Here is a 26043-nt window from a genome sequence, read left to right on the forward strand (position 1 = left end):
ACATAATTCTTTTGTGCATTTTAGTTAGAAGTGTTTTGTCTAAATTTTATTTATATATTTAATAAGTTGCTAAATTTTGAATAGCGTTCAAACGCTAGCTGAAGCTTATTAGCGGTCCAAAAGACGGCTAGTTTCCAATTTTGTTGGAGTTTGAACTGTCTCCAAGAATTCCAGGATAGTGCCGTGGAATTATACCAGTATCAATTTGAACTTCTTTTTTGTTTCTCATCCGGTGTCTGATACCCGCATTGGAGTCCGACTAATTCTATTCGCGCCGCCTAGGACCCATTCGGGGAAAGCGCTTCCAACCAAGGATATTTCCATACCCATGTCTCGAACCTGAGACCTCTGGCTATGGGAGGAGCAGCCTCATCCGTTGCACCACTTTTGGGTTTCAGACATTATGCTGAAGTTACGACTTGCACACTAAAATTCCGACACAGTGTGTAGAGTCTCGCTTGGCGAGAAAAAGCCCTGAAACTTTAAATCAGTCTTGCTTGGTGCGCCAAAGGCGAGAAGTTGAATTCAGTTGCATAATTGAACTTGTCATAAGTCAAAAGCGTTTATTCTAGGGGTATTGCTTACTTAGCCTCTCTATCTCTATGAGGTAGAGTTAAGGTTTGCATATACTCTACCCTCCCCAGACTCCATCTGTGAGATTATATTGGGTATGTTATTATTATATTGCTTTGCTTACTTGTAATGAAAAGAAAACACTGATAGCAAGTAGTAGCCAAATATAAAAGAGCAAGAGGTTTTTGAGTAATGGGAGTTGATATTTCTGTTTCCAAGCTGATTTTTGGAACTTCTACAAGTGACTCGATAGTTGCAAAAACCGAACTCCAAAACAGTATCATGGAAATTTCATTTGTATAAGTTGAGACTCTAGGACAACATCATAAAAGTGAAAGATGAAGAAGTCTGCTTTCAAATGAAGAAGAGCAACGAAAGTCTTAGTAACTGAACATTGACTATTATTCAATTTCATTTCAAACGGCAACTATCTTTCAACAACCGGTCCTAAGACTTGGCTATTTGGATAATTTTTCCAACTTTCTTACATTGAAGTGGAACTTAAAATTTCACTCTGAACTTTTGATTCTTTTCCACTTTTAAATGAGTTGAGAACAAATTGAAGATACTGAAAGAAACACTTAAGAAAGATGTCAAGGCTGTCTCTGTATATCTCGTTAGCAGAAACTAATTGAATTCCGTTTGATCTCCCAAAAGCGAAAGCTGAATCAGTTGCAGATTATAACATAGATTATGCGGGGATGCGATCCTTGAAAGTTCACTGTTGGCAGAAGCCAATGTCCTGGGGTTTCCGTACTGAAATAAGGTACGGGTCTTTACCAACTTCCAAATATTCTATTTTAAGGAAGCCATCTTTTACGTTTATATAGAACACACAAAATGATAAAGTCATAGTCTTCCTTGTTTCCTAACAATAGTCCCATTTTGGAGACATCCAGAGTTGAAGTCACTGAATCTGCAAATTGTCAATCCTAGACCATATGATATACTTTATCCGGTGAGTTACAAGCATGTAAAAGGATTACCATACACATAAATATTATATGTAGATAAAAAAAATAACAAATGTGTAAATGAAGAATGTCAATTCCTGTGATGTACAGTAGCTTATACTTGGGATGATTAATGTACCAGTAGATCAACTTAGCTAGAGGCTCAATTCAAATACACTCAAAATGTACAAGAAATCAAACGATCATCTATGGATCACAGAACCTTCTTCAACTTTCGTTACCTCAACATAAACTCCATTACTTCAACACCCCCCCCCCCCCCCCCCCCCAAACAAACAAACAAAAAAAGACTACACTACTTCAAGTATTGTGTACTGTAGCAATAACACTATTCCAAGTATTGAGGCATTATATGTAGCCTGAAAGTTGATATGTAAAGATATCCCAAAAATAGTAAAAGAAAAGAAATAAGACTACTGCTCGCTTCTCTCACTCTTCGTGCCTTTATTGCTTCTTAATTCTAGCACTCATTTTATTTTATGACAGATGAATATTAGCAACCAAATCAAGTATAGGCCACCTTATGAAGCAGACAATATTACAAACCTGAAATTTTATATTTGTACTTACTATACAGGCACATCTTTTTATACTTCTTTGCTATGATTACACTTATCCGATACAGGATAACAAGGATTGTCCATTTAATCCAAGCTTATTGCAGAGCCGCTATAGAGATAAGAAACTCCTTTTTGTTCTTATGAAAAGGGGCTGTCAAAGCGTATACCACTTCTATCAGGTAGCAGCTTCTTCATGTAATACTTCGACCTACGAGAGAGATTAATCCTTTTCCTTCTTTGAGCTGGTATGCGTTCTATGGAACATTCAGAAAAACCGCGCCTCACAAACCTGAAACATCATATCAACATTTAACCAAAAAACACATATATTAATGATATTTTTCTTGTTCAAGGACCAAATTCAGTCTCAAAATTGAACACTTTATGAATCAAACTTCAATAAAAAAGCTTAATGGTGAGTTTCTCGAAAAAAGAAAAAAGAAAAAAAAAAGAGCTTTATGGTGAGAATTCTTTTATATATAAAGGAGTGGGACTGTCAAAAATTCAAAAGGAGGTCTATTAAGGATTTGGAATTGTAGAATAGTTTAAAGATTTAGAGGAGTGTTTCTGCACTTATATAAGCTGGCTGCATATAAGGTCAACAAAACCCAGCCAATGCACAGGTCTTAAATAAAGATGGACAAACAGATGGAGATTTGATCAATGACATAGACGGCAAAAGAGAAGAAAAAGAAAAGAAAAATGGATTGAGGGGATTAGCACGGCTTTATTATGAAACAACTTGATTCTAACAAGGTAAAGCTGATACACTCTTAACATAAGTAATGGCATTAGGAACCCCAGATCACCCAAAAACTATGGGAAGTATTTCACCCCTTGATGAATAAAGAATGAAGTTCCCCCATGAGATTGATTGGGTTTATCCAAAGCCTCTGTCATAATGAAAACAATCACTTCATGGAGCCACGCTAACTCTAAGATAAACCTTTGTTGTAAGAAAGAATCATTTGAAAGAGAATAAACTGTCCGATAGAGTAGATATGTAGTTTCTCTTTTTGGATCGGAAAGGATAGATGAATCGTTTTTCATTATTATTAATTGACAGGTCAAATTCTATCACTCTACTCAAAACAATACAAACTACACGTTCTTTTATCTTCTCTGAAATTCCAATTTTGGATTCTCTTTATAAAATGCATAATCAATAAATGTGACTTTGAACCATAATTTAACAGGTGGTCAACAAGTTCCATAAAGGAGCCGCTATATTCTATTTTAGCATCTATTTCTGGGCAAGTGTTGCAGGTAATTCAGATGTGCGTAAGATTTGTTTTTTCCTTTATTCACCCTTTTCCCCAATTCTCATGTCATGGTAATTAAATTCTAGGCAACTACTCAGAAAGCTCATGAGTTGCTGCCACTATATTACCTTCTGTTTCTTGATATTTTCCTTTTATGAGACAGTTTTTTCTTTAATTGATTTAACTAAATAGGATCAACATCTATCATTTCAAAGAGCTTATACTTTTTAAATTCTATTTTATAACTCAAACACATTGTTTAATACATATTTATGTGATTTTTAAAATTTTATACTCATTGATATGGACTACACGCACAAGTGCGCATACCCATAAAACAAGTAACAATAATATATTAGTCAACCAATAGAAACTCTTCTTTTTCCATTATAACCTTGATAGCATCTTAGGTTTATCTCCTTGTTGAAGTGACTAAGGACCTACATTCTCAAATTCAGTTTAAATATTGCAACAAGTTTGATGACACACTATTAGCTGCCATTGTCCGTTGCATTTTAGTTCAGCAATCATTGGCCAGGGTACAGGAAAGTGGAAACGAACGTACCAATCAGCTGTGCGAGTTGTAAGCAGGAACAGCATTTGCAATCCAAGGGAGGATGCCTTCTTCTCAATGTAATCTGCAATTTTATTTTTGGAATAGAAAGTTATTGGCCATTGCAATAATAAACTCAAAATTATAATTCAGACCAAAAAGTTCAAGGATACCAACTGCATTAAGGTAGATAGAAGAGAAGTAAACACATAACAGTTTGTCTCAACTTTTAAGAGCACAACATTCTTCATTAAAGTGAAGACCAACAAAGCACGACTATGAGAAATTAGTCGATAAGATTCTGGATAGCCAGATAGTATGGAGCCTATTCCGAACAATTTCCAGATGTTTATTGGACCGTGACTCGTGCCAAGACTAGGAGAGTTCAAGCAATACCTTGTTTGGAGCTTGGGAATTGCTACAGACAAGTTGAGAAGAACATTATACGAGTTGATCACGATAAATACGATATGTATAATTGGATCATTTTAATGCTTAAGCTTCCTAGAAAAGTTAAGAGGATGTGTTTGGTATGGAGAAAAATGTTTTTCTAGACAATTTGTTCTTAGCAAATAAGTGATCTTTTATTGGTTAGTGGAAACCTTAAGGTATTATTGCACGTAATAAACTTGGAAACCTTAAGGTATTATTGCCGGTAATAAACTAACTCCTAAAACTTATGTTGGTGACATTGTTATTTTGTATAATGATGTTTTGATATATAACAAGTCATTGTTGGTAATGTCTAGATTCATCATGTCTTTATTTAATGCTTTGCGCTGTTTGATTTATCATCTAACCGAGACTGGCCCTTTTTGCCCAAAAGGGATGCTCTGACCACTGCGCTATACCTCGTCTCACCACCTCGATGAATATAGATTCACCAGATCGATGAACACTCAAATCGGAGATATCAAGAAGAAATTATCTTATTATTTTGAACTATGAAGTAGTTTAGGCTGAAAGATAAATCCCAAAGTGAAAGTCATCAAAGGTTCAAAAGAACTCTCAAAGTAATATCATTCATCTATTCAAAGGTGTTGTACAATGAAAGAAAGAACTCCTATTTGTAGGAATAAAAGGTGGCTGCCACCCCTAATAAAAAACCTAAAATATTAATCTAAAACTAAAAATAACAAAAAGTGGGCGGCTTCAAATTTCTAGGTAGGGTGGCTCCAAGTTCCTAGGTAGGGCTGGTTTTGAGCCCAAATTGAGCTGCTGGTATTGTGATAGCATCCATGGAAGCTCAACTCCATTAATGGATAAGAATGAAGCTCCAAGAAGGCCAATGACAAAATCCCAAAATAAGAAACTTCAAGCCCAACTCATTGGGCTGCAAACAAAAATTAAAAGGTGTCTTATTTGGGAAGAAGAGTTCAAGTCCAAAGGTGGTGAATTAACCACGCCTTACACTTATTTTGTGGTCCAAGTTGAAGTCCAAGAGGAAGATAAATCAGCCTTTGAAGAGGACCAAAGGGCCGCCGAAAGGAGTTGAAAATTAGCTCAAAAGGGGCCAAAAGGAGCACCTAAGAGGAGCCCATAACCAACAGCCCAATCTGGCCCAAAATGAGCTCAAACCAGCCCTACCGAAGAACTTGGAGCCCGCCCAATCTAGGAACTTGGAGCCACCCTTTTAGGGTTTCTTATTCGGGTTAACAACCACTTTTTACAAGAACAGCAACATACCCGGTGCAATCCCACAAGTGGGGTCTGGAAAAGGTAGAGTGTACGCAGACCTTACCCTAACTCGAGAGGTAGAAAGGTTATTTCCGATAGACCCTCAGCTCAAGTAAAAGCACATCAAAGAAGTACGAAAAAAACAATGGGAAAGCAGAAGCTTAGAAGCCACCTTTTATTCCTATAAATAGGAGTACTCTCTTTCAGTGTAGAACAACTTTGAATAGATTAATGCTATTACTTTGAGAATTCTTTTGGACCTTTGATGACTTTTACTTTGGATTTTATTTTTCAACCTAAACTAGTTTCATAGCTCAAGGTAAGTAAGATAATTTCTTCTTAGATATCTCTGATTATTTCTTGGTATTCTTAAAAGGCGATTAGTATCCGTTGCAAATTGTTGTCTCATGTTACTTACGAAGAGGTTAAGATCCGAATCTAAGTTTTGATTCGCTTCTCAAGTAAAGGCATTTGATTGCTTTAATAATCAATATGTTGTTACTTGAATCTGGCCAAATCTAGATTAACTATTATCTTGGTATTCTTGGATCTTTTTCCTTGAATGTACTCATGTCCTTTTCATTTCTCATTTTCTTGTTATCTTAAATCTAGTATTTCATTGCTTCCGCATTTCTTTTGAATATTTCCTCAAGTTCTTGGATCTTCCCATCCTTTGTATTATAATTTTGGACTCCTTTTGGCCCCTTTTCAAGCCAAGTTTCAGCTCCTTTAGGCGCCCCTTTGGTCCTCTTCAAGGACTGATTTTGGGGGCCCAATCAGGAGGAGGGAGACTCCCTCCTCCTGGACTTCAACTTGGGCCACATATTAATTGTAAGACAGTTAATTCATCTCCTTTGGACTTGAACTTTTCTTCCAGAAAAAGACACCTTTTAATTTGTGTTTGCAGGCCAATGAGTTGGTCTTGAAGTTTCTTGGTCTGGGATCTTGTCATTGGCCACTTGGAGCTGCCAAAGCTTCATTCTTATCCTAATGGGATTGAGCTTCCATGGATGCTATCAACAGCCCACCATCCTTTTGGGCACAAGGATGCGAGAACCAATCCAAATCATCCTTTTTTAGAGTAAGAGGACGGACTATGGGGATTATTTCAACCAAGGAAATCTTGCGCGACTTCGGTTGTAATTTGCTTTATATTTGTGTCTATGGCAGATCGAGGACAAATCTCATCAAGAGGGAGAATTTGACAGAATCTTGGATAGTCCAGATAGAGCTCATTTCGGACGTTAGGACCGTGATCTCGCAGCAAGACCAAGATTACTCAAGGAATACCACATCTGGAGGCTTAGGAATTGCTACAAACAACTGAGATAAAACTGTTGCAGAATACGAGTCAGCAGGGCACACTGGCTACCCCGGGAGCATCTAAATGTCAAATTTTGGGTTAAAGGTACTCCAGATCAATAATCTGATTCCAATTAAAGTCAGTGATTTAGGAGTGGCAGAGAAAAGAATCCCGATCAGTTATATGGTTCCAAGCCATTCACCTGGGAGTGCCAGAAAAGCAACCAGATCATCTGAAGTACTTTAACCCAAAACTTGACATTTATATACTCCTTGGGTAGCCAATACGGCGCACTGACCGGTATTGTGCAATGATATTCTCCTCAACTATTTTGTAGAATCCCAAATCTCCAAACATGGTATTCCTTGAACACTCTTGGTCTTGGCACGAGTCAATCGTCCACTTGATATATCAGATATATCAGAACCATCCGCTGTAGACTCCGTACTATCTAGGATCATATTATTAGTTAACATCTTACTGTGTAAACCAATTAATAGGCACAAGCAGACTGTCACGGGCCGCCTCCTTCATAGTGTCAGCGGTACTAATGGCCCGTGCGGCACCCGTAGTCCAGGCGGACTACGAGCCAGCCTAATGATAGTCCCAGGACTCATGGCATGATCTTATGTCCATGGCTTTGGAGGCTTAGCTTCAACGATGCTGCTGGGTCGATGTCAAGGCCTGGGCCTTGCCTTGCTAGAATGCCCCTGTGGCAGGTTTCATATGTTGGGTCTTTGCCTGCACTCCCACTTGGGGCTGGCTATGGACATGACAGTCTCTCGCCTGGTGCTGAGCGACGCTGGCGCGCGCACAGTCTAGTCCTCGGGCTTGACACCGGTCTGGTGCCTATCCACCTGAGCGGTGCGACGCCTGAGTAGGGAAACTCTTGAATCCTTGGCTTGTGTCATGTGTGTCCTTTGCGGCGCACCTACGATGAGGCTTTGCTAAATGTAGCCCTTGCGACACACTTCCGTCTTGCATGGTGCAGCGTCGCCCCACGACTGCACCTCTAGGCCAACGGACCCTTGCTTGCTAGGCTGAACCTGAGCCAAGCTCACAAGTCAACACACCAGGGTCTTAGGAGAGGTACCTCGAGTGTTCAATCGGCACGGAGGGCTTTCTTAATCTCAAGGATAGCCCGCAGGGCATAGTCGGTCCATATGTCAAGCCTCCGGCCCTCGTTGGGCGCCCAACGCTGGCCTGGGGCCGAGCGCCGCCCATAGAGTTGCGTAACTCGTATGGGTACCTAGGATCCATTGGGGATGCCTAGGCAGGCCCTTGAGGTTGTCCCCCAAGGTTGCTCACTTAGTACGGCTTGATGGTGGCACGCACGGGGGAGGCTGGCTGAGCTGAGACACCTCTGCCCCCCTTATATATGCTTTAAAAATAAAAGCCCAAGTTTTAGCACTGGACATGATTCTGCCCGAGAATCATACTTGGCCTTTCTCAATGATCCGAACTCCAAATGAGGCGCCGTCTGTTCCTAACTCTTTCTCTTGACTTCCTTCACTCCTCCATGAAGTTTCATCTCATCCCCATGCTCGTGGAACGAGATATGGCCTTAGGGAGCTTTGACACTGACACTGCTCCTTGGCTAAGTCAAGCCCTTAGGTAAATGATGTTCAAATGACGCCAAACTTGGTAAGCACATTCAATAACATCCTAGGAAGGGTGTGTTCACCCGAAATCCCAAGATTCCATCCATGGTTCGGAAATGCTCGGGACTGACACTCAGGCTCGCACGGGGTCGCTCGCACGGGGTCGCTCGTGCGTCGACGACCCGTGGGCTCATCTCAGATCCTTGCTACACTTCCTTGCTGCTCCTAGGATATGCAATGGAGCATATCTATGATGATTGTGGACTCTCGTCCTTCGGCACCCATGTTGGTGCACGTCGCCCGCACGGCTGACACTGCCTGCGGGGCTGACACTGCCTGTGGGCTGGCAGTGCCTGTGCGACTGACACTGCCTGTGGGCTGGCACTGCCTGTGCGACTGACACTGCCTGTGCGGCTGACACTCGTTTGGTCCGCTCGGGCGCGCAAGGTTGCGGGCGCCGAGGCACAATGAAGGCAGCCCGTGACATTCTCCCCCACTCAAGCTAGGCATCGTCCCCGATGCCTCATAACGCCAACGACAACCCGGAGTTTGACCCCTCGGGGTTTTACATCGTGGCCCCAAATCTCGCGGGTTCGCAACCCTTGTGTGTTCTTCTTAAAAATAGAGTCGTGCCCGTGCACTGCTCCCCCAAGTTTCTCCCAAGCGTGCCTCTGCACTTCACCTCCCGGTGTTCACTTGGAAAGCGCCTCCGCGCTTGCACCCTCTGGTGGCTAACTTCGTGGTGACCTTGCTGTCAACCACGCCATGATCCTCACGGCAACTGATGCATCCTCTGGTGGCTTAACTTGAGTGGTGGCACTCTTGCTAGCCACATGATGATTGTAGCAAAATGGCAAATCCGTTTTGAAGTCTGCTTCCGACTGGTAGTTTACATCTGAGACCTTTTCCTGACTGAGGCACTTAGTTTACAGCTAGTGGATTTACTGCTCCCTTTGTATCTTTAGCCCGGTTTAGGATTGGCACACCTTGATGTGGCACATGCAACCCCCACTATGTTTGGTGCGGTCTCTTTGCTTGGCTTGTGGAAGATTTTTCTCCAATTGGAAATGCATGGACCCAATGTTGTTGCAATGGACAAATACTCCCCCCATATGGATGGTGGTAGTACTGAAATACTGATGCCGATGTTCCAAGATGTCCTCATCTCTTGGTGATACATTGGCGATAGAGCCCTTGGCGAGCAATGGCGCTCCAGGAGAGCAATGTCTGAGCCCTTGGCGGGCGATAGTTGAGCCCTTGGTGGGCGATGCAGCCCTCGGCATATGCTGGATGAGCCCTTGGCGAGCAATGGCGCTTAATGCGAGCAATGTCCGAGCCCTTGGCGGGCGATAGCTGACCCCTTGGCGGGCGATGCAGCCCTCAGCGTATGCTAGATGAGCCCTTGGCGGGCGATGACGCTCTAGGAGAGCGATGACCGAGTCCTTGGCGGCAATGGTTGATCCCTCGGTGGGCGATGCAGCTCTCGGAGGATGATGGCTGAGCCTTTTGGTGAGCACTGGCACTCTAGGCTAGCAATGGCAATGCCCTTGGCGGGCGATAGCTGAGACCTTGTTGGCCACTGCAGCTCTCAGCGGATGGTGGCTACACCCTTGGCGGGCGGTAGCTGAGCCCTTGGCGGGCGATGTTTGCGGCCAACCTGTTGGCCGATGATGTGATGACAGTCTGGCTGTCGATGATCTAATGACCCTATGTCTGCTGACGGTCTGATAGACATTGTGGGCATTCTTTGTCGTGGTACCCTCGCAAACCATGCTGTTAGGGACCCCTTTTCTCTTGTGGGCAACTCACCTTGTCGGGTGTATAAGCAAAGTCAAGTGCCGATCTCATGACTCGGTGTGACTTGCAATTTGAGCCAATGTTCTGTGGACAAATTGTGACTGACGCAACAACTTGCTCATTCCCTGGCCTTGGTGGTTGCTTGAAGCTCAACTCTAACCAAACTGCATATAAGATGACCTGTGTAAGGACCATGCTGCACCATGGCATCTTCGGCGACTCATATGTTTGGTACCCTGTGGTACTGGGAAGAACTCCTGGACCGTACTCTTGGCGAGTACTTGATTTTACACTGTTCGAGGGGAAGTAGCTTCACGCCTACGTGACCAGAGGTCTTTATTCTCACATTGATCCTCCTAGGCTTGATGCCCGATTCTCCAGTGAGGTACCTGTGTAGCCGTCCTAGTTGTTCGGTATCCCTTGGTTATCCTTTGGATAAATCCCATTCTCACTTAAAGCATAGCTATTCCCCACTTTTATGTTGTTCCATGATCTTTGCCTCCTCATCTTGGTGATTCAGCATGATGAAATGACTAACCCGCACGACGTGGATCGGTGACTTTCCGCAATGTCTCCCACCATGCGGTCAGCCTGATTCTGACGTGGTTTCGTGTGCTTGGTTTAACAGCACAATGTGCGGCATGCGCCTCCCCACGCTCAGTGCACAACTCTTTAATGACACTGCCTCCCTACATGGTAGTTTGGCTTTTTCCCTGGCTATGCCTCCCCATTCAACTGGTTTGGCACTCCATTACCGATGTGGTGGGTCGTTCCACCTGTTGATTGTGACGTATGAACCCCCCGCAAAGAAGCCTGCTCGCAGGTCCTTCCCTACGTTGTCGCAGCTCGCTGGCGCGCCCCGCCCTAGCTCGGTATCACCCGATGTCTAGAGCTCAAAATTGGAGATTGTTCTCCCTCCATGATGATAGGTATGGTGATAGGTTATTGGCGATAGCACACGCCTCCCGTAACACGCAACCCTGATGATCACAAGTTGAGGCTTGCCCCTTGCTTTGGGCGTATGAGCCCACTGGGTATTGACATGGTTGTTGATGGACTCGCCTCCCATTACTTGCAACCTTTATAATGGCTAGGCGTTTAATGCTGTGATTCCCACAACTGTGCTCCTTGTGTGGAAGCCATCCTTCACGGTACGCCGATGAGATTCGGATGCCTCGACATGATTCTGCAAAATGTGGTTCATGGTTGATGAAAATTTTTTATTTTTTTTTCAACGTAAACTGAATACAACCAATCTCCTCTAGTCAGTGGCATCTGGTTCGCTAACTTGTTTGGCACTAAGAACATCGCTTCCTGCCTTGATAGGGACTACGCACTGACATTCAATAATGCGCTAATGATGTGAGCTCTGTGCTCTGATACCAACTGTCACGGGCCGCCTCCTTCATAGTGTCAGCGGTACACTAATGGCCCGTGCGGCACCCGTAGTCCAGGCGGACTACGAGCCAGCCTAATGATAGTCCCAGGACTCATGGCATGATCTTATGTCCATGGCTTTGGAGGCTAAGCTTCAACGATGCTGCTGGGTCGATGTCAAGGCCTGGGCCTTGCCTTGCTAGAATGCCCCTGTGGCAGGTTTCATATGTTGGGTCTTTGCCTGCACTCCCACTTGGGGCTGGCTATGGACATGACAGTCCCTCGCCTGGTGCTGAGCGACGCTGGCGCGCGCACAGTCTATTCCTCGGGCTTGACACCGGTCTGGTGCCTATCCACCTGAGCGGTGCGACGCCTGAGTAGGGCAACTCTTGAATCCTTGGCCTGTGTCATGTGTGTCCTTTGCGGCGCACCTACGATGAGGTTTTGCTAAATGTAGCCCTTGCGACACACTTCCGTCTTGCATGGTGCAGCGTCGCCCCACGACTGCACCTCTAGGCCAACGGACCCTTGCTTGCTAGGATGAACCTGAGCCAAGCTCACAAGTCAACACACGAGGCTCTTAGGAGAGGTACCTCGAGTGTTCAATCGGCACGGAGGGCTTTCTTAATCTCAAGGATAGCCCGCAGGGCATAGTCGGTCCATATGTCAAGCCTCCGGCCCTCGTTGGGCGCCCAACGCTGGCCTGGGGCCGAGCGCCGCCCATAGAGTTGCGTAACTCGTATGGGTACCTAGGATCCATTGGGGATGCCTAGGCAGGCCCTTGAGGTTGTCCCCCAAGGTTGCTCACTTAGTACGGCTTGATGGTGGTACGCACGGGGGAGGCTGGCTGAGCTGAGACACCTCTGCCCCCTTTATATATGCTTTAAAAATAAAAGCCCAAGTTTTAGCACTGGACATGATTCTGCCCGAGAATCATACTTGGCCTTTCTCAATGATCCGAACTCCAAATGAGGCGCCGTCTGTTCCTAACTCTTTCTCTTGACTTCCTTCACTCCTCCATGAAGTTTCATCTCATCCCCATGCTCGTGGAACGAGATATGGCCTTAGGGAGCTTTGATACTGACACTGCTCCTTGGCTAAGTCAAGCCCTTAGGTAAATGATGTTCAAATGACGCCAAACTTGGTAAGCACATTCAATAACATCCTAGGAAGGGTGTGTTCACCCGAAATCCCAAGATTCCATCCATGGTTCGGAAATGCTCGGGACTGACACTTAGGCTCGCACGGGGTCGCTCGTGCGTCGACAACCCGTGGGCTCATCTCAGATCCTTGCTACACTTCCTTGCTGCTCCTAGGATATGCAATGGAGCATATCTATGATGATTGTGGACTCTCATTCTTCGGCACCCATGTTGGTGCACGTCGCCCGCACGGCTGACACTGCCTGCGGGGCTGACACTGCCTGTGGGCTGGCAGTGCCTGTGCGACTGACACTGCCTGTGGGCTGGCACTGCCTGTGCGACTGACACTGCCTGTGCAGCTGACACTCGTTTGGCCCGCTCGGGCGCTCAAGGTTGCGGGCGCTGAGGCACAATGAAGGCAGCCCGTGACAAGACACATGCAACATATAGATATTGGTAGTATGACTACCAGCATAACCATATGTAAATTTGTCCTCCGCACAAGATTCTTAAGCTCCCTCATTTTCTTCTTACAATTCGGACCAATTTTATAGAAGTAACAAAACTTTTACTTTAAACTTGGACCGAAATAAGGATAATGGATCGGAAGGGCAAGCGGTGTCTATCTTTGGACAGATTGCTATGTTTCTCCATAACTGAAAAACGAAAATGCTTAGACCAGCCAGGCAGTTACTTCTGCTAGTGCTTATTCCAAGCGTATAGCTGCTCCTCAATAGAGAAAAAACCAAAAAGTACACAAAATTAAAGTGACTTGTTTCTATTATGTGCTTATCCAAGTGATTAAAGGCTTAAGGAAATATCTTAAATTTTAGATTGTCCTCTTGTTAATGTGTTTGCAACTTCATAAAACAAATGCAAATAATCACAACATCCTGAAATTGCTTACATGCATTATATGCCACGAAGAATAAATGGTTTTACTATGAGGAAAAAGTCACTATACCAAGTAATTTGTCTCCTTGTCCTTGGCCACGACAATCAGGAGAAACAGCAATAGCAGCAACCTCTCCACATTTTTCTTCAAAGTAAGGAAAGAGAGCAGCACAAGCTATAACGTGCCCTTCTCTCTCCACAACAATGAATGAATGCAGCGCCTCCACAAGCTAGAACATGTTAAAATCACATAATTATGAAAAAGAAAAATGATATACAAACATTAACCAAGTAAAAGCCGATTTAAAAACTATTCGAGCATAATAAAAAGCATCAAGAGTAACCTCTTCCTCACTCCTTCTGATCAATGTTCCAGACTCTTCTAGAGGTTGTAATAATTGTTTGATCCCAGAAATATCTGACAGCCTAGCCACTCGTGTTCCTTCGTAAAGATCACTGAGGAAGAGAGATTCATGCACATCTTAGTTGAAGTATAGTCATAAAAAGGATTAGCAAAAATCAACTAGCTATGTCCTAACATAATTATCCGATTGAGAGTACCACTGTTGATACAGAGCAATCATGAACTACTATCGTGAGAAATATAATGTCAAATTGGGAGGGATCAGACAACCAGAGACAGCAGGTTCTCAGTGCCTGTGAAGTTCTATATATCAATGTAAAAGAAGGCTAAGTTTATTTTGGCAACATACGTAGTTGGTTAAACATCTCAAGAAATTCTGGATATTACTTCTAATAATCATATACCAAATGTGTCCTAGAGGATTGAATCTTTTAAGTTGCACCATGGATTTCTCCAGTAAGAAAAGGAAATGTCTAATTTGGATAGAAATAATAGGACAGTAATTTCCTGCTATTCTTCTCCACCTTTGGTGGTGTTTTAATCATGATGGTGAAAGGAGGCTCGCTTTAGCCCAATTTGTTACTCTTAACCTACTGAGCTCGTTAATTGTAGATTATATTCATGACTTGCTTTGACTGTGAGCTACTTTTACCATGGATCTGTTGAAAAACACAGAGAAAAGTGAATATCATTGATCAAGTTACAGAGGAAAAGATGAAAATGTGGAAAACTGAATATCAACATGCATTGACTGAATTACAATCAATATTTCATCAAGATTTGCATACCTAGCTACCATTGTCCCAACTCCATCTCTTTGGAACAATTCCTTTAGTAAAACTCCACCAATAGTACCATCCAGCAGGTGAACTCTTTGAACACCTCCCTGATGGCAAATGGAGTACATAATTGGCAAAATTTTTAACCAATAAGCCAAAGAGACATCATATTGATAAATGAGGTGTCAATTTATTAGAGATATGAGAATTTCCTCAAGTGAAGCAGTGAGATGATAGATCACTGTGAAAGCTGATATTTACTAGACACGGCAAACCATATAGCCATAGTATTCTGTAAATATACATATCTCTACTGCACAAGCTATAATAAAAGAAGTTTAACAACAAAGAGAAGATGTGTTCCAAAATCTACCCCTTTTGCCATCAAAAGTCAAGTTTAGGTAATATGCAATTTTCTGTTGTATATTTAGGGTTTGGGTAAATAAGATGACAATTATTGTCTAGTTTAGACAATTTTATGAATCTGCAGATATAAGGAGTAGACAGCAAGGATCTTACTCTGCACACAAAAGCAGCTGCAGCTAACTCTGAAAGATAACCATTTAGTCGACTTAGCCTCTCTTGTCCTCCAATGGCAAAACCCTGCTCACTGGACCAAAGCCCATTCCCATTGTCAAAACCAACACCATTCTGAAATGTGACACTGTATCGTTGGCTAAAACCATTCATATTGTAGGAAGAGACTGATCCATTGGAACCATTTTGACCTAAACAATGGAAGTCCTCTTGACTAACAGCTTTCACATAATTAGCTGCTGTCTCACTTTGTTCTGCTCGTTTGCGAACCAGCATGTCAGCATCTTGAAGAGTTAAGAAACGAATAAGGCGCCCGGACTCGTCAAGAATTGGACCATCTATAATACAAATCAGTTTCTCTGCTCCTAGAGCCAAGGCACAAGCTGTGGCAACTTCATATGTGCTTCAATAAAATAGAACACTATCAATCAAAATCTCAAGGCAAAATAAAGAAGGAAAGAGGAAAGAGAAAACATATCCACAAAAGACTGAGTCATGATTGAAGAGTCGGGAATGCTGTGTGCTGAGCATCTAGCTTAATTAATTAGAAATTGTTTTGTAGGAAAATGGTAAACCAGTACACATTAGGAAATGAAGTAATCTCCGCAAACACATGAACACTGTGTAAAACAAGCTAAGTTCCCGAGAAAAGCAGATTGATCTAAAGAAAATAGCATTCCCACAGAGGGCTCAGACACCCATAAAATCATGAAATTACTGGCTTCTACCCATAGCGAGGGATAATGATGTGTTCAAAGTCCAATGTTAAGCTAATTTTAACTCAACAAAGTCCATCTATATCACCCCTCCAATAGATGGGGGTCATTTTTGTCCCATACATGTGTGTGTTTGTGTGCACACGCGCACAATATGTTTTATAAGAAAAGAGTACTATCTTGTAAGAAAAAGAAGTAAGAGCAGAGAAAGTTATTGGTGTACTTCCTTATCACCCTGTTGAGAGTCTTTGAATTGTGTCCTAAGTTACATGTATCGTGAAGAAATTGATTGATGCGTAAAATAAACATTATGATAAGAAACCACCCAAGTTGAGTGTAACCTATTCAATCAAGTATACATAAATCCAAAAGTGTGAACCCAAATGAGATCAACCTGAAGTGACATTTCTTTTACAGTAGTTAATTTTACACTTCGTCTGATAATAGTTGACGTGCACCCTAGGCATAAATCACATTATTGCTAGTTATTTCCCCCTTTCGAAAAAAAAAATGGTAACAAGTTATTTCCCATTTTTTATGTGTTAAGATTTCACCAGAAGACTTCCCTTTGATTGACTTCTGGATTTTGATCCTATCACTGAGACTTAAGTATTGCAATCTTCCAAGTTCACGAGTTTCACGAAAACAAAAAAAAAGGAAAAGGAACATTTGTTCCTGTCAAACAGTCGAAGAGTAAAACTAGGAGAATGTCCCATAAGTTAAGAGTAAAATGAAATTGGCAATTTACCAATTTGATTAAAAGAGAGGGTAGAACAGAATTGACCACTATTAAGCTTAAGTCTTATGTATCACTACGCTTTAGTGTATAGCTTCCTGAAAATTCTGTTTATTCACTGATTTTAAAAACTTAAGTAGAACAAGATGCAGGACTAATGATGCATAACATCAACAAAGGTACCTATCAAAAGAGATAAAGCATACTTGCAGTTCAAAACTTCTCCAGAGCTGGAATAACCAAGATTGCTTAATAATACGATGCTATCCTGATCAAGCCTCTCACGAATTCGAGAAACATCTATCTTCTTTACTTCACCAGTCGCTGCATAATCGATTCCTTCTACAACACCTCTTCTCTACAGGAAAATAATAATGAAAATTCCAAGTCAACCTCATTGTCATTGAAATGGCATTTACTGCAGAAAATTTAAAGAGATAATTACAGTCCAATGCCTTTCTGTGATCTAATTTACAAAATAGCCAGCAAATGTATAGGTTTTGTATATTTAAATATAGAAATACATATAATATACATATTGTATACATAAATATAAATATAATATACATATAATATACACAATCAGTGTCTATCGGAAACAGCCTCTCTACCCCACAAAGAGGCTCTACCCCACAAAGGTAGAGATAAGGTTTACGTACATCCTAGCCTCCCCAGACCCCACTTGTGGGATGGGATTACACTGGGTATGTTGTTGTTGTTGTTGTTGGGCCAAAAACAAAAAAAAAGGCCAAACTTAAAATCCCAAAAAGAATGAAAAATACATTTCATAATTATGTTACATTAAGCAATGAGGTCATATTCTCACCTTCATTGCTAGAAAATTACCACTAGCAACACTAACACCATCATGCCAGCGACTATTTTCTCCATGCCGGCGGACACCAGTCAATGATGGCCCAGGAGACAACTTTGCTTCTATCATAAGACGAGTCCTCCCAGCTGCATCCATTGCAGCCATCAGTGAATCGGTGTCTGTAACTCTGTAGCGGCCTACATATTTGGGCTCACTTCCTGTAAGAAAGAGTCACCAAATCACTTGGTTCTGAGAAATTTTTTCTTAGAATATACTGTTCAAAAAAAATATTTTTCTTAGAATATAGAAAACAATTGTAGTTTAGGGAAAAGAAAAATAATATAATGGTGATAATCAAAAAGAAAAGATAAGAAGATTTTGAATAGAAAAGACTGTTAAACTCCTCTGCGTGCAATTAGTCAAGGCTATTGATGTTATTGATTTCTCTTTCTATGAATGAAAACGGATACCAGAGCTTTGAGTTTCTCCATGTTAATAGTAGTACTTTTTGGAAATGTAATAGGAAATAGGATCTTGCATCTAAACTATTTACTAGGTTATGAGCTCCAGCTCATCATTAGCATGTTGATCAAGCTTTAACCTGAATTCTTCATTGTTTAGAGCAGACCCAGGCAGCTTCCCCCAAGAAATTGCCAAACCAAACTAGATAAAGAATAGCATTTAAGACTTTCCTGAGTTTTAATAGCTTAATGTCTTCAGAGTTTGTTAGTAAAACATGGCTAGAGTAACATCATGACAAGGAAAATCAAAATTCTTAAGCAAAATAAACATTTTAGTTAAGACAAAGTCATCAATATTCCATCTGAGATAACTAATCAATTAATTTACTCTGCATCAACCACAAACTAGTCAAAGGCAGCTATATGAATCAACAGAATCACATTCAGGTCCATTTTACTCCAATACAAGTACTCCAAAGTTTTTTAAAAATTACATTAGGAGTTCCAAAACAAGAGGTTCTCTAAATCTCACACTTACCTATATGAAGACTCCACGTAAATACTGACCTGATTTTGTAAGTGGAGACTAAGTTGAAAATGTTGTCTATCATTAAGAATAATAAACAATAACAAAAAGAGGAAATAACAAATAATCTTTAGTTAGTTATTAGTATAAGAAATAGTGAAGAAAACATAGGTAGCGGCGACAAACTAAGCAATATCAAAATGAACAAGAAAAGAAAATAACAGCAGTTCTCACCTCTTTCAGCCAGAAACCTGTCAATTTGGACATGAGTTCCGGGTACAAGAACAAATTTGATTCCCAGGCCATGAAGGAGAGAGATATCCTGCAAAAGTTTGCGAGTAAATTAAGCGTCATACATTACTGAAAGTAGGATAAATCAACAAACTATGAACTTACTATTACCAAAAACCAATCAATGACTACTCAATCACAAACTAGTCCAACTCAGACTACATGAATCTTCTATACAGTCAGATCTCTCGGTAACAGTCATTCTCTATAGCATCATTTCACTATAACATCCAAGTTTTCTTTGAAACCAATTTCAATGTTATGTTATATCATAAGTTCCCTATGACAACATTTCGCTGTAGCGTTAAAAAAAAAAAAAAAAAAAAAAAAAAAAAAAAAAAAAAAACTGGACATATGGCACTATTATAGAGAGGTTTGACTGTATCCCTTTCGCTTTATACAAACCCATTAAAAATCTTAAATTTTTGGTCAGTTAGAGTTCTTTAAGAAGTTAAACTTCTCTAAATCACACACTAATCCATGTAGTTATAAAAATCTCTAACCAAATTTTAAGAAAATTCCAAAATTTTACTTGCCACTACTAGAAAAGGAAAAACGAACAAGAAATAGAATATCGCTGAGTAGATAACTAGCCCTCTATTCCAAATTAGTTCTCGTGTTTCACTTTTGAGAGTCAATTTCACTAATCTTCGACGCTAAATTGGATTAAATCAACTCAATATTTTACAATTAAAATTCAGATATTCAGAAACTATACAAAAAGTACTATAAGTATGCAAATAAAATTAGCAACTTTTCCCGCATCAATTTGATATGAAAAAATGTACTCCATCCGTCCTAATTTAAGTGTCTTACTTTTCTTTTCTGGTATATCCAAAAAGAGTGTCTCTTTCTATATTTAGTAAATAGACAATTCTAACATCATACATGGCAAGTTTAAAATTACAGGATTCAAAAGATATTTTTAGTACATTACACACATCTTTAATTCATAACCACAAGATTCAGAATTTTTTTTTTTTATTCCTTAAACTTTATGCTCCGCCAAACTAAGACACTTAAATTGGAATAGAGGGAGCACATTTTAAAATATTGAAAAAGCAAAAAAACATAACAACTAATTTGGGAGAGAGAGAGAGAAAAACACAAAGTTAAAAGTAGGAACGTGCCATTAGAAGATGATCCAAATGATTGCTATCAACAATTTCAGCTGAGATTAAAACAACAAAAGTACTTCCTCTATGCGCTAGAAAATAAGGCCAAGCTTCTCGAAAAAACCCTACAAATAAATCATCCTTTATAGCATTGCTCACATCAAACCCAGCTGCACTACCACTACTATCCGTTTCCTCATAAACACCACACTTAATTGATAATCTCTTCGCTAAATTAACTCCAAAAGATAACAATTTTCGTCTCCCTTTGAGATTATTTCTAATTGGAGGTGTCCAAACAGAAAAAATTGGGAGTTCACATTGTTTTACAATTGGAGTACAAGGGCTTGGTGCTGAAGCTGACATTGCGAATTTGGTTAATGCCACTTCAATTGGAAAAAAAAAATAAACTGATTTGAACGGTAACTGAATCGGGTTCATTGACATGAACCGGTAAGAACCGGTATGGCTATTGGTTAACTGTCCACTCCGGTTCGACCGGTATTATATTAGTACTCCCTCCGTCCCATAATTAGTCAAAAACGCGCATATTAAAAAATTAATAATGCAATGTAAAGTTTATCAAATTACCTCTATATAATAAAATAAATTACTTTTACCTTTTGATTAGAGCATGCACAACAAGTAAACCTTTTGACATTAAAAATTTAACAATACTAAGCTATTATGTGGCTTTTTCAATCATCATTCAGATATTACTTTATTATCCAAAGGTAGAATTGGATAAAATTAACCAATTTATGTCTTGATTTTCTAAGATGATATTTATTATGAGATAAAAAAATTTAGCTAAAATGACACTTATTATGGGACGGAGGGAGTATTATTTTAGGTAGGCAAGATATTGTTCAGTGGTGCGCGGCGAGAAGACACTCTCAGCCATGAATATCCTACTGCAATATTAGGATTTTTTTTAGTTTGTTTCAAAAAAAAAAAAAATATATATATATATATATATATAATTAATTTTAAAACTTTAAATTTAATTTAATAAAATTAATTTATTTAAAGATATTGGTGAAATAATTTGATGATAAATTTTATAATTTTTTAATCTTATTTGAAAAGATGTCTTTCTATGTTTAAAGATCCTTCGTAATATATATTCTTACAGTTTATAAAACGTGATCCCGTATGTATCTTTTATTCACAGTTTTTAAAATTTTGTGCTTAATTAAGATACCATCATATAAATAAACGTTATGAGGATATAACTAGATGTGTTTTGATTTGGCACGAAAACTAAGAAAGAAGCGAAGATTTTTTAAACGTGTGATTTAAAATAAGCAGTAAAGAAATATGTGGGTGAAAATGAGAAGTTTATATTAGCTAGCTGACATTCTTTTGTGAACGGACAAAAGAAGAAAAAATGTTACATAGATTGGGAAGTATTATTTTTTTATTTAAAAAAAGTGTCACTAGTTGAGGAGGAATGAGCATGAAATTTAAATTGCTATTGTTTATTTATTTGCTCCATTAAATAAAAGATGTGTCACCAATCGAGCAACCTACCTCATGCAAAGGCCACGTTTAATTCATGAGCACCAACGACACGCCAAATGTCAATTGCCATTGTCTAAGGAAAAAGGTCTTAGGAGAATCTTTATTTCGTGTTCAGTCAAAAATGGTATGACACGTGAATCACATCCACGCACCTATAGGTGTTAGGTAGAATTATAAAATTGTCCTCCTTGCGAATTGTTTTTATCGTACGGAAACGAAAAAATATGAGTTACTACTATTTTTATTGAAATTTTTCAAAGACGAGTCGTTTCATTTGAAAGAAACCTATGGTCCGGTCCTTCTGGTGTGCCTTAGAGATATCAGTTAGAATTAAGAAGCAAATTTGAGATTTGAAGTTTATGGTTATAACAATCTCAAGTTAAGATTATAATAAGAGGGTATTTGGATTGATTTTTTAAAAATAGTTTATACGTTAAAAGTCATAAGTTGGAATAATTAACTTTTGGCTTTTAATTTATTTTTGCACTTTTTTAATTAAAAGTAACTTTTATCTTTCTCATACATCACAAAAAAATAAAAAAAAGCTTAAAAGTCAAAAAACACTTAAAATAAGTCAATCCGAACGGCCTCTAATACAAAAATTACGATCACATATTTATAAATATTTTTTTAAATTTCAATATATATACAAATCATAACAAAAATTATTGAGTTCACGTGAATTCATAATCGAACCTTTAAATTCCCTTTGGCTAAAATGAGTAAGACACGTTAAAGAGATTAGCGCTTCTGCAATAAAAGTTTTTCATAATTAATTTTCTAACTTGAGACCTTCACTAAGATTTGGGGGGGGGGGGGGGGGGGGGTCTTACTCATCTTATCATAACCTTTAGTGATAGCACTCATTATTTATATTTATATTGGATTCAAACTCAAAAAACGTGAATACGCGGTAGAATTGACTATGTTTCTTTTAAAGATTTGATGTTGAAAATCTACCCAATTAATTATTTTTCTTCCTTTTTTTAAAGATTTGATATCCAAAATGTACCAACTCGATTAAATCGAATTCGCAAATAACCTCAAAATAAAAGGGTAAAATGCTACTTATCCACCAAAAATATAAAACAAACAATAAAGATGGTGAGAAGAGCAGCTTACTTTGAGTATGGAAGATAAGTAAGGGCTGTCAATAATCTCAGCAGATAAAACGACGACGAATGTGCGGCCTCTGTGCGCAAGAAAATACGGCTGAGCTTCCCTCATCATCTGCACAAATTCCTCCCCCTCAGCATTGTCGTCCGCCGCAGAATCGGCTACTGATGCTACTGACGAATTATAATATTCCTTCTGTTCAATTTATGCGTCAGAATTTGATTAGCCAAGTAGTTTAACAAAATAAGGAAACTTTTGAATATCTTAAGTTATAATCTTAAACTAAAGATATGTATAATATACAAATTGTTCTTTAATTTTGTAATCTTACTCTAAATAAAAGAGTTGTTAAATAAAAAAGAGATGTTCTTTTTTTAATAAACTAACGACCCATTTGGCAATAAAAATGGAGTATTCACTTTTCCTGAATAATTTTCTCTTTATTTGAAAATTAATATTTGGACATAAAAAATTTCAAATTCAACTTGAAATTGAATTTTAAATTTGAAAAATAGCTTATAATCAACTAATCAATTTTCATGTTTGAAGTAGAATTTAAAGTTCATTCAAGTTTACCAACATTATTTCAAATTCTTTCAAAACGTATAACCAAACACAACTTTAACTTTGACTCCATTAATTCCAAATAAAGAGAAAAGTATTTGAAATCTACGGTTAAATCAGTGGCGAAGCCAAAATTTTGCGATAAGAGAATTCAAAATATGAAGAAGTAAAAACACGAAGAAATCCAAGGGTTCAACTTCTACTATCTATACATAAAAAATAATTTAAATCATGTATAAACAATGTAATTTTCTACTGAAAGGGGATCGGATGAACACCCTTAGCCTTAGCCGTTTGTGGCTCCGCCCCTGAGCTAAACGCCTACTAAAAATGAAAAATAAGACAAATAATTTGAAAAGAAATACTCAGTATAACTCACAGTAATCACTCTGCCTTTTTCAATGCCGCTGCAGCAGCCCAAACGAGTCCACTGTTTCTCATCTCTTCTCATTTCTTCAAATCTCAAAAATTTGTCTCTGATAGATAAATCAAACTTCTTGCTCATTCCCAAATTCAATCCACAATTTAATTTCAACATTGCCATGACTTCGAAAAAATCGAGGAACAATTGAGAAAATTGACTAGCTAATAACAAGAAAAATAAGCAATTGGATTTTATTTTTTCTCGCTAAGAGCTACTTATATTTCTTGTAGTGTATAAACTGATGTGTCACCAAAAAACGCGGCGACAAGGGTGGGAGAATACAGTTGAGTCATAATCAGTTATATGTAGATAAAAGAAAAACAAACATTTGAGTATATCAAACGGTAGAAGTAAAGAGAAGGCAACTTAGTTGACAAATCTTGACAACGTGTTTATGTTTACGAATGGCAGCTAACTCCATATCTTCACCACTTATAAATCAGTAGCTTCTTTCTTTTTCTGGAAAAAATAATTACGTATAGAATTGAAGTTGGGGTGATGCTAAAGAGACATATTCTTGATTATTATATCTAATCACGTGAGAACATATATGGATATGGAGATCAAATCAATGGCTTAGAACAAGAGAAATGAGATTTGCATTGGTCTTTGAGGTTGGGGAAATGACTGGTAAAAGCAGAAGGGAAGAAAATGTGGCGTTTGGTGGAAGTTTATTGATCGTCAAAGCATCATGTCAGACAAACTAGATTCTTTTAGGGTAGGTATATTAATAGTTTTTCGGGTCATGTGGTTGTTGGGAATTAATTACAATAAAACTTATTGTAGTGTAGTGGTTTGGCTAAATTTCTCATTTTTTACTCTCAATGAAATTATTTTTAGCCATAAAAATTTCTTTGACATAGTTTAGATCACAAGATTCAAAAGTCTTCATTTCTTTCTTAAATTTCGTATTCAGTCAAAAACCCTCATATAAATTGAGACAAAGAAATTATTAAAATTAGCATATAATAATAGTATATTTGGTATTTTTTAAGTTACTATATACTATAAAATTCAACATGCCAAATATAGTGTTTGATTATTCATTTACCTTAGATTTGAATGGTCAAGGCGAAATCTATATGAAGATTTACTGCGTTTGCGTGTCATTCTATACTAAGGTATTTGGATAATGCAGAATCTAAAATATTGATTTGATTTATATATGCTAATTAATGATTGAAAGTTTAATTTCGCAAAGAGAAAAAATCACATTGAACTTGAAATTTGATATGTTGCCACATATACATTTTTTTTGTTTGTTTGTTTGAAAGAGGCTTTTTTATCATGTATTATTCAAATCAAACGCGAGTACATCGGTAATGAGAGACGAGGGATAATATCCCATTTCATCGAACCAGACATATAAGCAGATGCTCTAGCAAGACAATGAGCAACCTGATTCGCTGAGTTTTTAACAGACGACAAAGAGAAAAACGGTAACTCTTTGAGAAGAGTTTTACAATCAAAGACTAAAGCATCAAAATAAGAGTAATTCACCAAATTCTCTTTCAGAGCTTGCTTAACGAGTAGATTATCAGTTTCCACAACAAGTCTCGTTGTAGTGAATCGCTCCTTTAGCCAAGTAAGATCCTCACGCATCCTTATGATCTCGGCCAACAAGGGGCTAGCAACACGGCCGAGGAATATAATTTTCCAGCAATAAATTGACCCAAGCTAAGTGATCACGTAACACCACGCCTACCCCTGCTAAACTTGTACGAATATCGTGAGAGGCATCGGTGTTACATTTGATTGTGTCAAGCGGAGGCAGTTCTCATTTAGTATTCATTGAATTCACTGCACCAATAGCCATCTCGTCCACCAAATTAGCATTCCTCCATCTCCAGCTCCTTCTTCGCATGGTACAAAGTGGTAGCGGGCGGACTTTGCTTATTATTCCAACATAGATTAGTTCTGGCTTCCCAGAAGCTCCACAAAATCATGACTGCTTCCTCCATTCTTGTTTTCACGTTCCTCTTTCTCTGCTCTTCAAACCACTCCATAAAATTTCCTGTTAAACCATGCCAACCAAAATTTGTTTGAATCAAACACTGCTTTGCAAAATGACATTTTACCAAGCAATGTTTCTCAGTCTCTGGCAGGGGTGTACATGGACCGGATTTATTCGTGTTTTATAAATACCAAACCAAACCAATTGCATCGGGTTTTTAAATCTATAAATCAAACCAAACCAACAAAAGTCAGGTTTTTCAACCTCGGGTTTTCTCGGTTTTTTCTGGTTTTTCAAGTTTTTTTTTTTTTTGGTAAAGTCTTCATACAAAACATATAACTTGTACTTCAAATATTTCTTTGGTCTCCTAGTAAGATACGGCTATATAATTATGATACTTTTTAAGAAA

The 26043-nt window shown here is 39.0% G+C and overlaps 1 protein-coding gene across 3 annotated transcripts; it reads right to left on the reverse strand.

The window, feature by feature from the left end:
- Positions 1-1843: 1843 nt before the first annotated feature.
- Positions 1844-24375, reverse strand: LOC132620413 (probable amino-acid acetyltransferase NAGS1, chloroplastic). Of its 3 annotated transcripts, XM_060335075.1 has the most exons (11): positions 23636-24375; positions 22699-22887; positions 18881-18968; positions 17672-17877; positions 17052-17203; positions 15376-15796; positions 14866-14963; positions 14058-14169; positions 13784-13943; positions 3935-4007; positions 1844-2396 (listed from the first exon to the last, which is right to left on the reverse strand). In XM_060335075.1, the coding sequence occupies exons 1-11, from the start codon at positions 23798-23800 to the stop codon at positions 2246-2248; spliced, it is 1815 nt and encodes a 604-aa protein (XP_060191058.1). In that variant the 5' UTR covers positions 23801-24375; the 3' UTR covers positions 1844-2245. The 3 variants fall into 3 exon arrangements, with proteins under 3 accessions (XP_060191058.1, XP_060191057.1, XP_060191059.1); XM_060335074.1 differs by lacking the exons at positions 22699-22887; positions 23636-24375 and adding an exon at positions 20068-20511; XM_060335076.1 differs by lacking the exons at positions 22699-22887; positions 23636-24375 and adding an exon at positions 20182-20508.
- Between the last annotated feature and the right edge of the window lie 1668 nt (positions 24376-26043).

This window comes from Lycium barbarum, chromosome 11 (assembly GCF_019175385.1).
Source record: "Lycium barbarum isolate Lr01 chromosome 11, ASM1917538v2, whole genome shotgun sequence".
Taxonomy (NCBI): domain Eukaryota; kingdom Viridiplantae; phylum Streptophyta; class Magnoliopsida; order Solanales; family Solanaceae; genus Lycium; species Lycium barbarum.

Excerpts from the sequence above, each read along its gene's own strand:
- LOC132620413 (XM_060335074.1), bottom strand. The coding sequence starts at position 20,499 with ATGTCAATGAACCCGATTCAGTTACCGTTCAAATCAGTTTATTTTTTT. Across the intron at positions 13,944-14,057 it reads TCAGAAGGAGTGAGGAAGAG|CTTGTGGAGGCGCTGCATTC; the intron begins GTTACTCTTGAT and ends AACATGTTCTAG. Across the intron at positions 2,397-3,934 it reads ACAACTCGCACAGCTGATTG|GTTTGTGAGGCGCGGTTTTT; the intron begins GTACGTTCGTTT and ends ATGATGTTTCAG.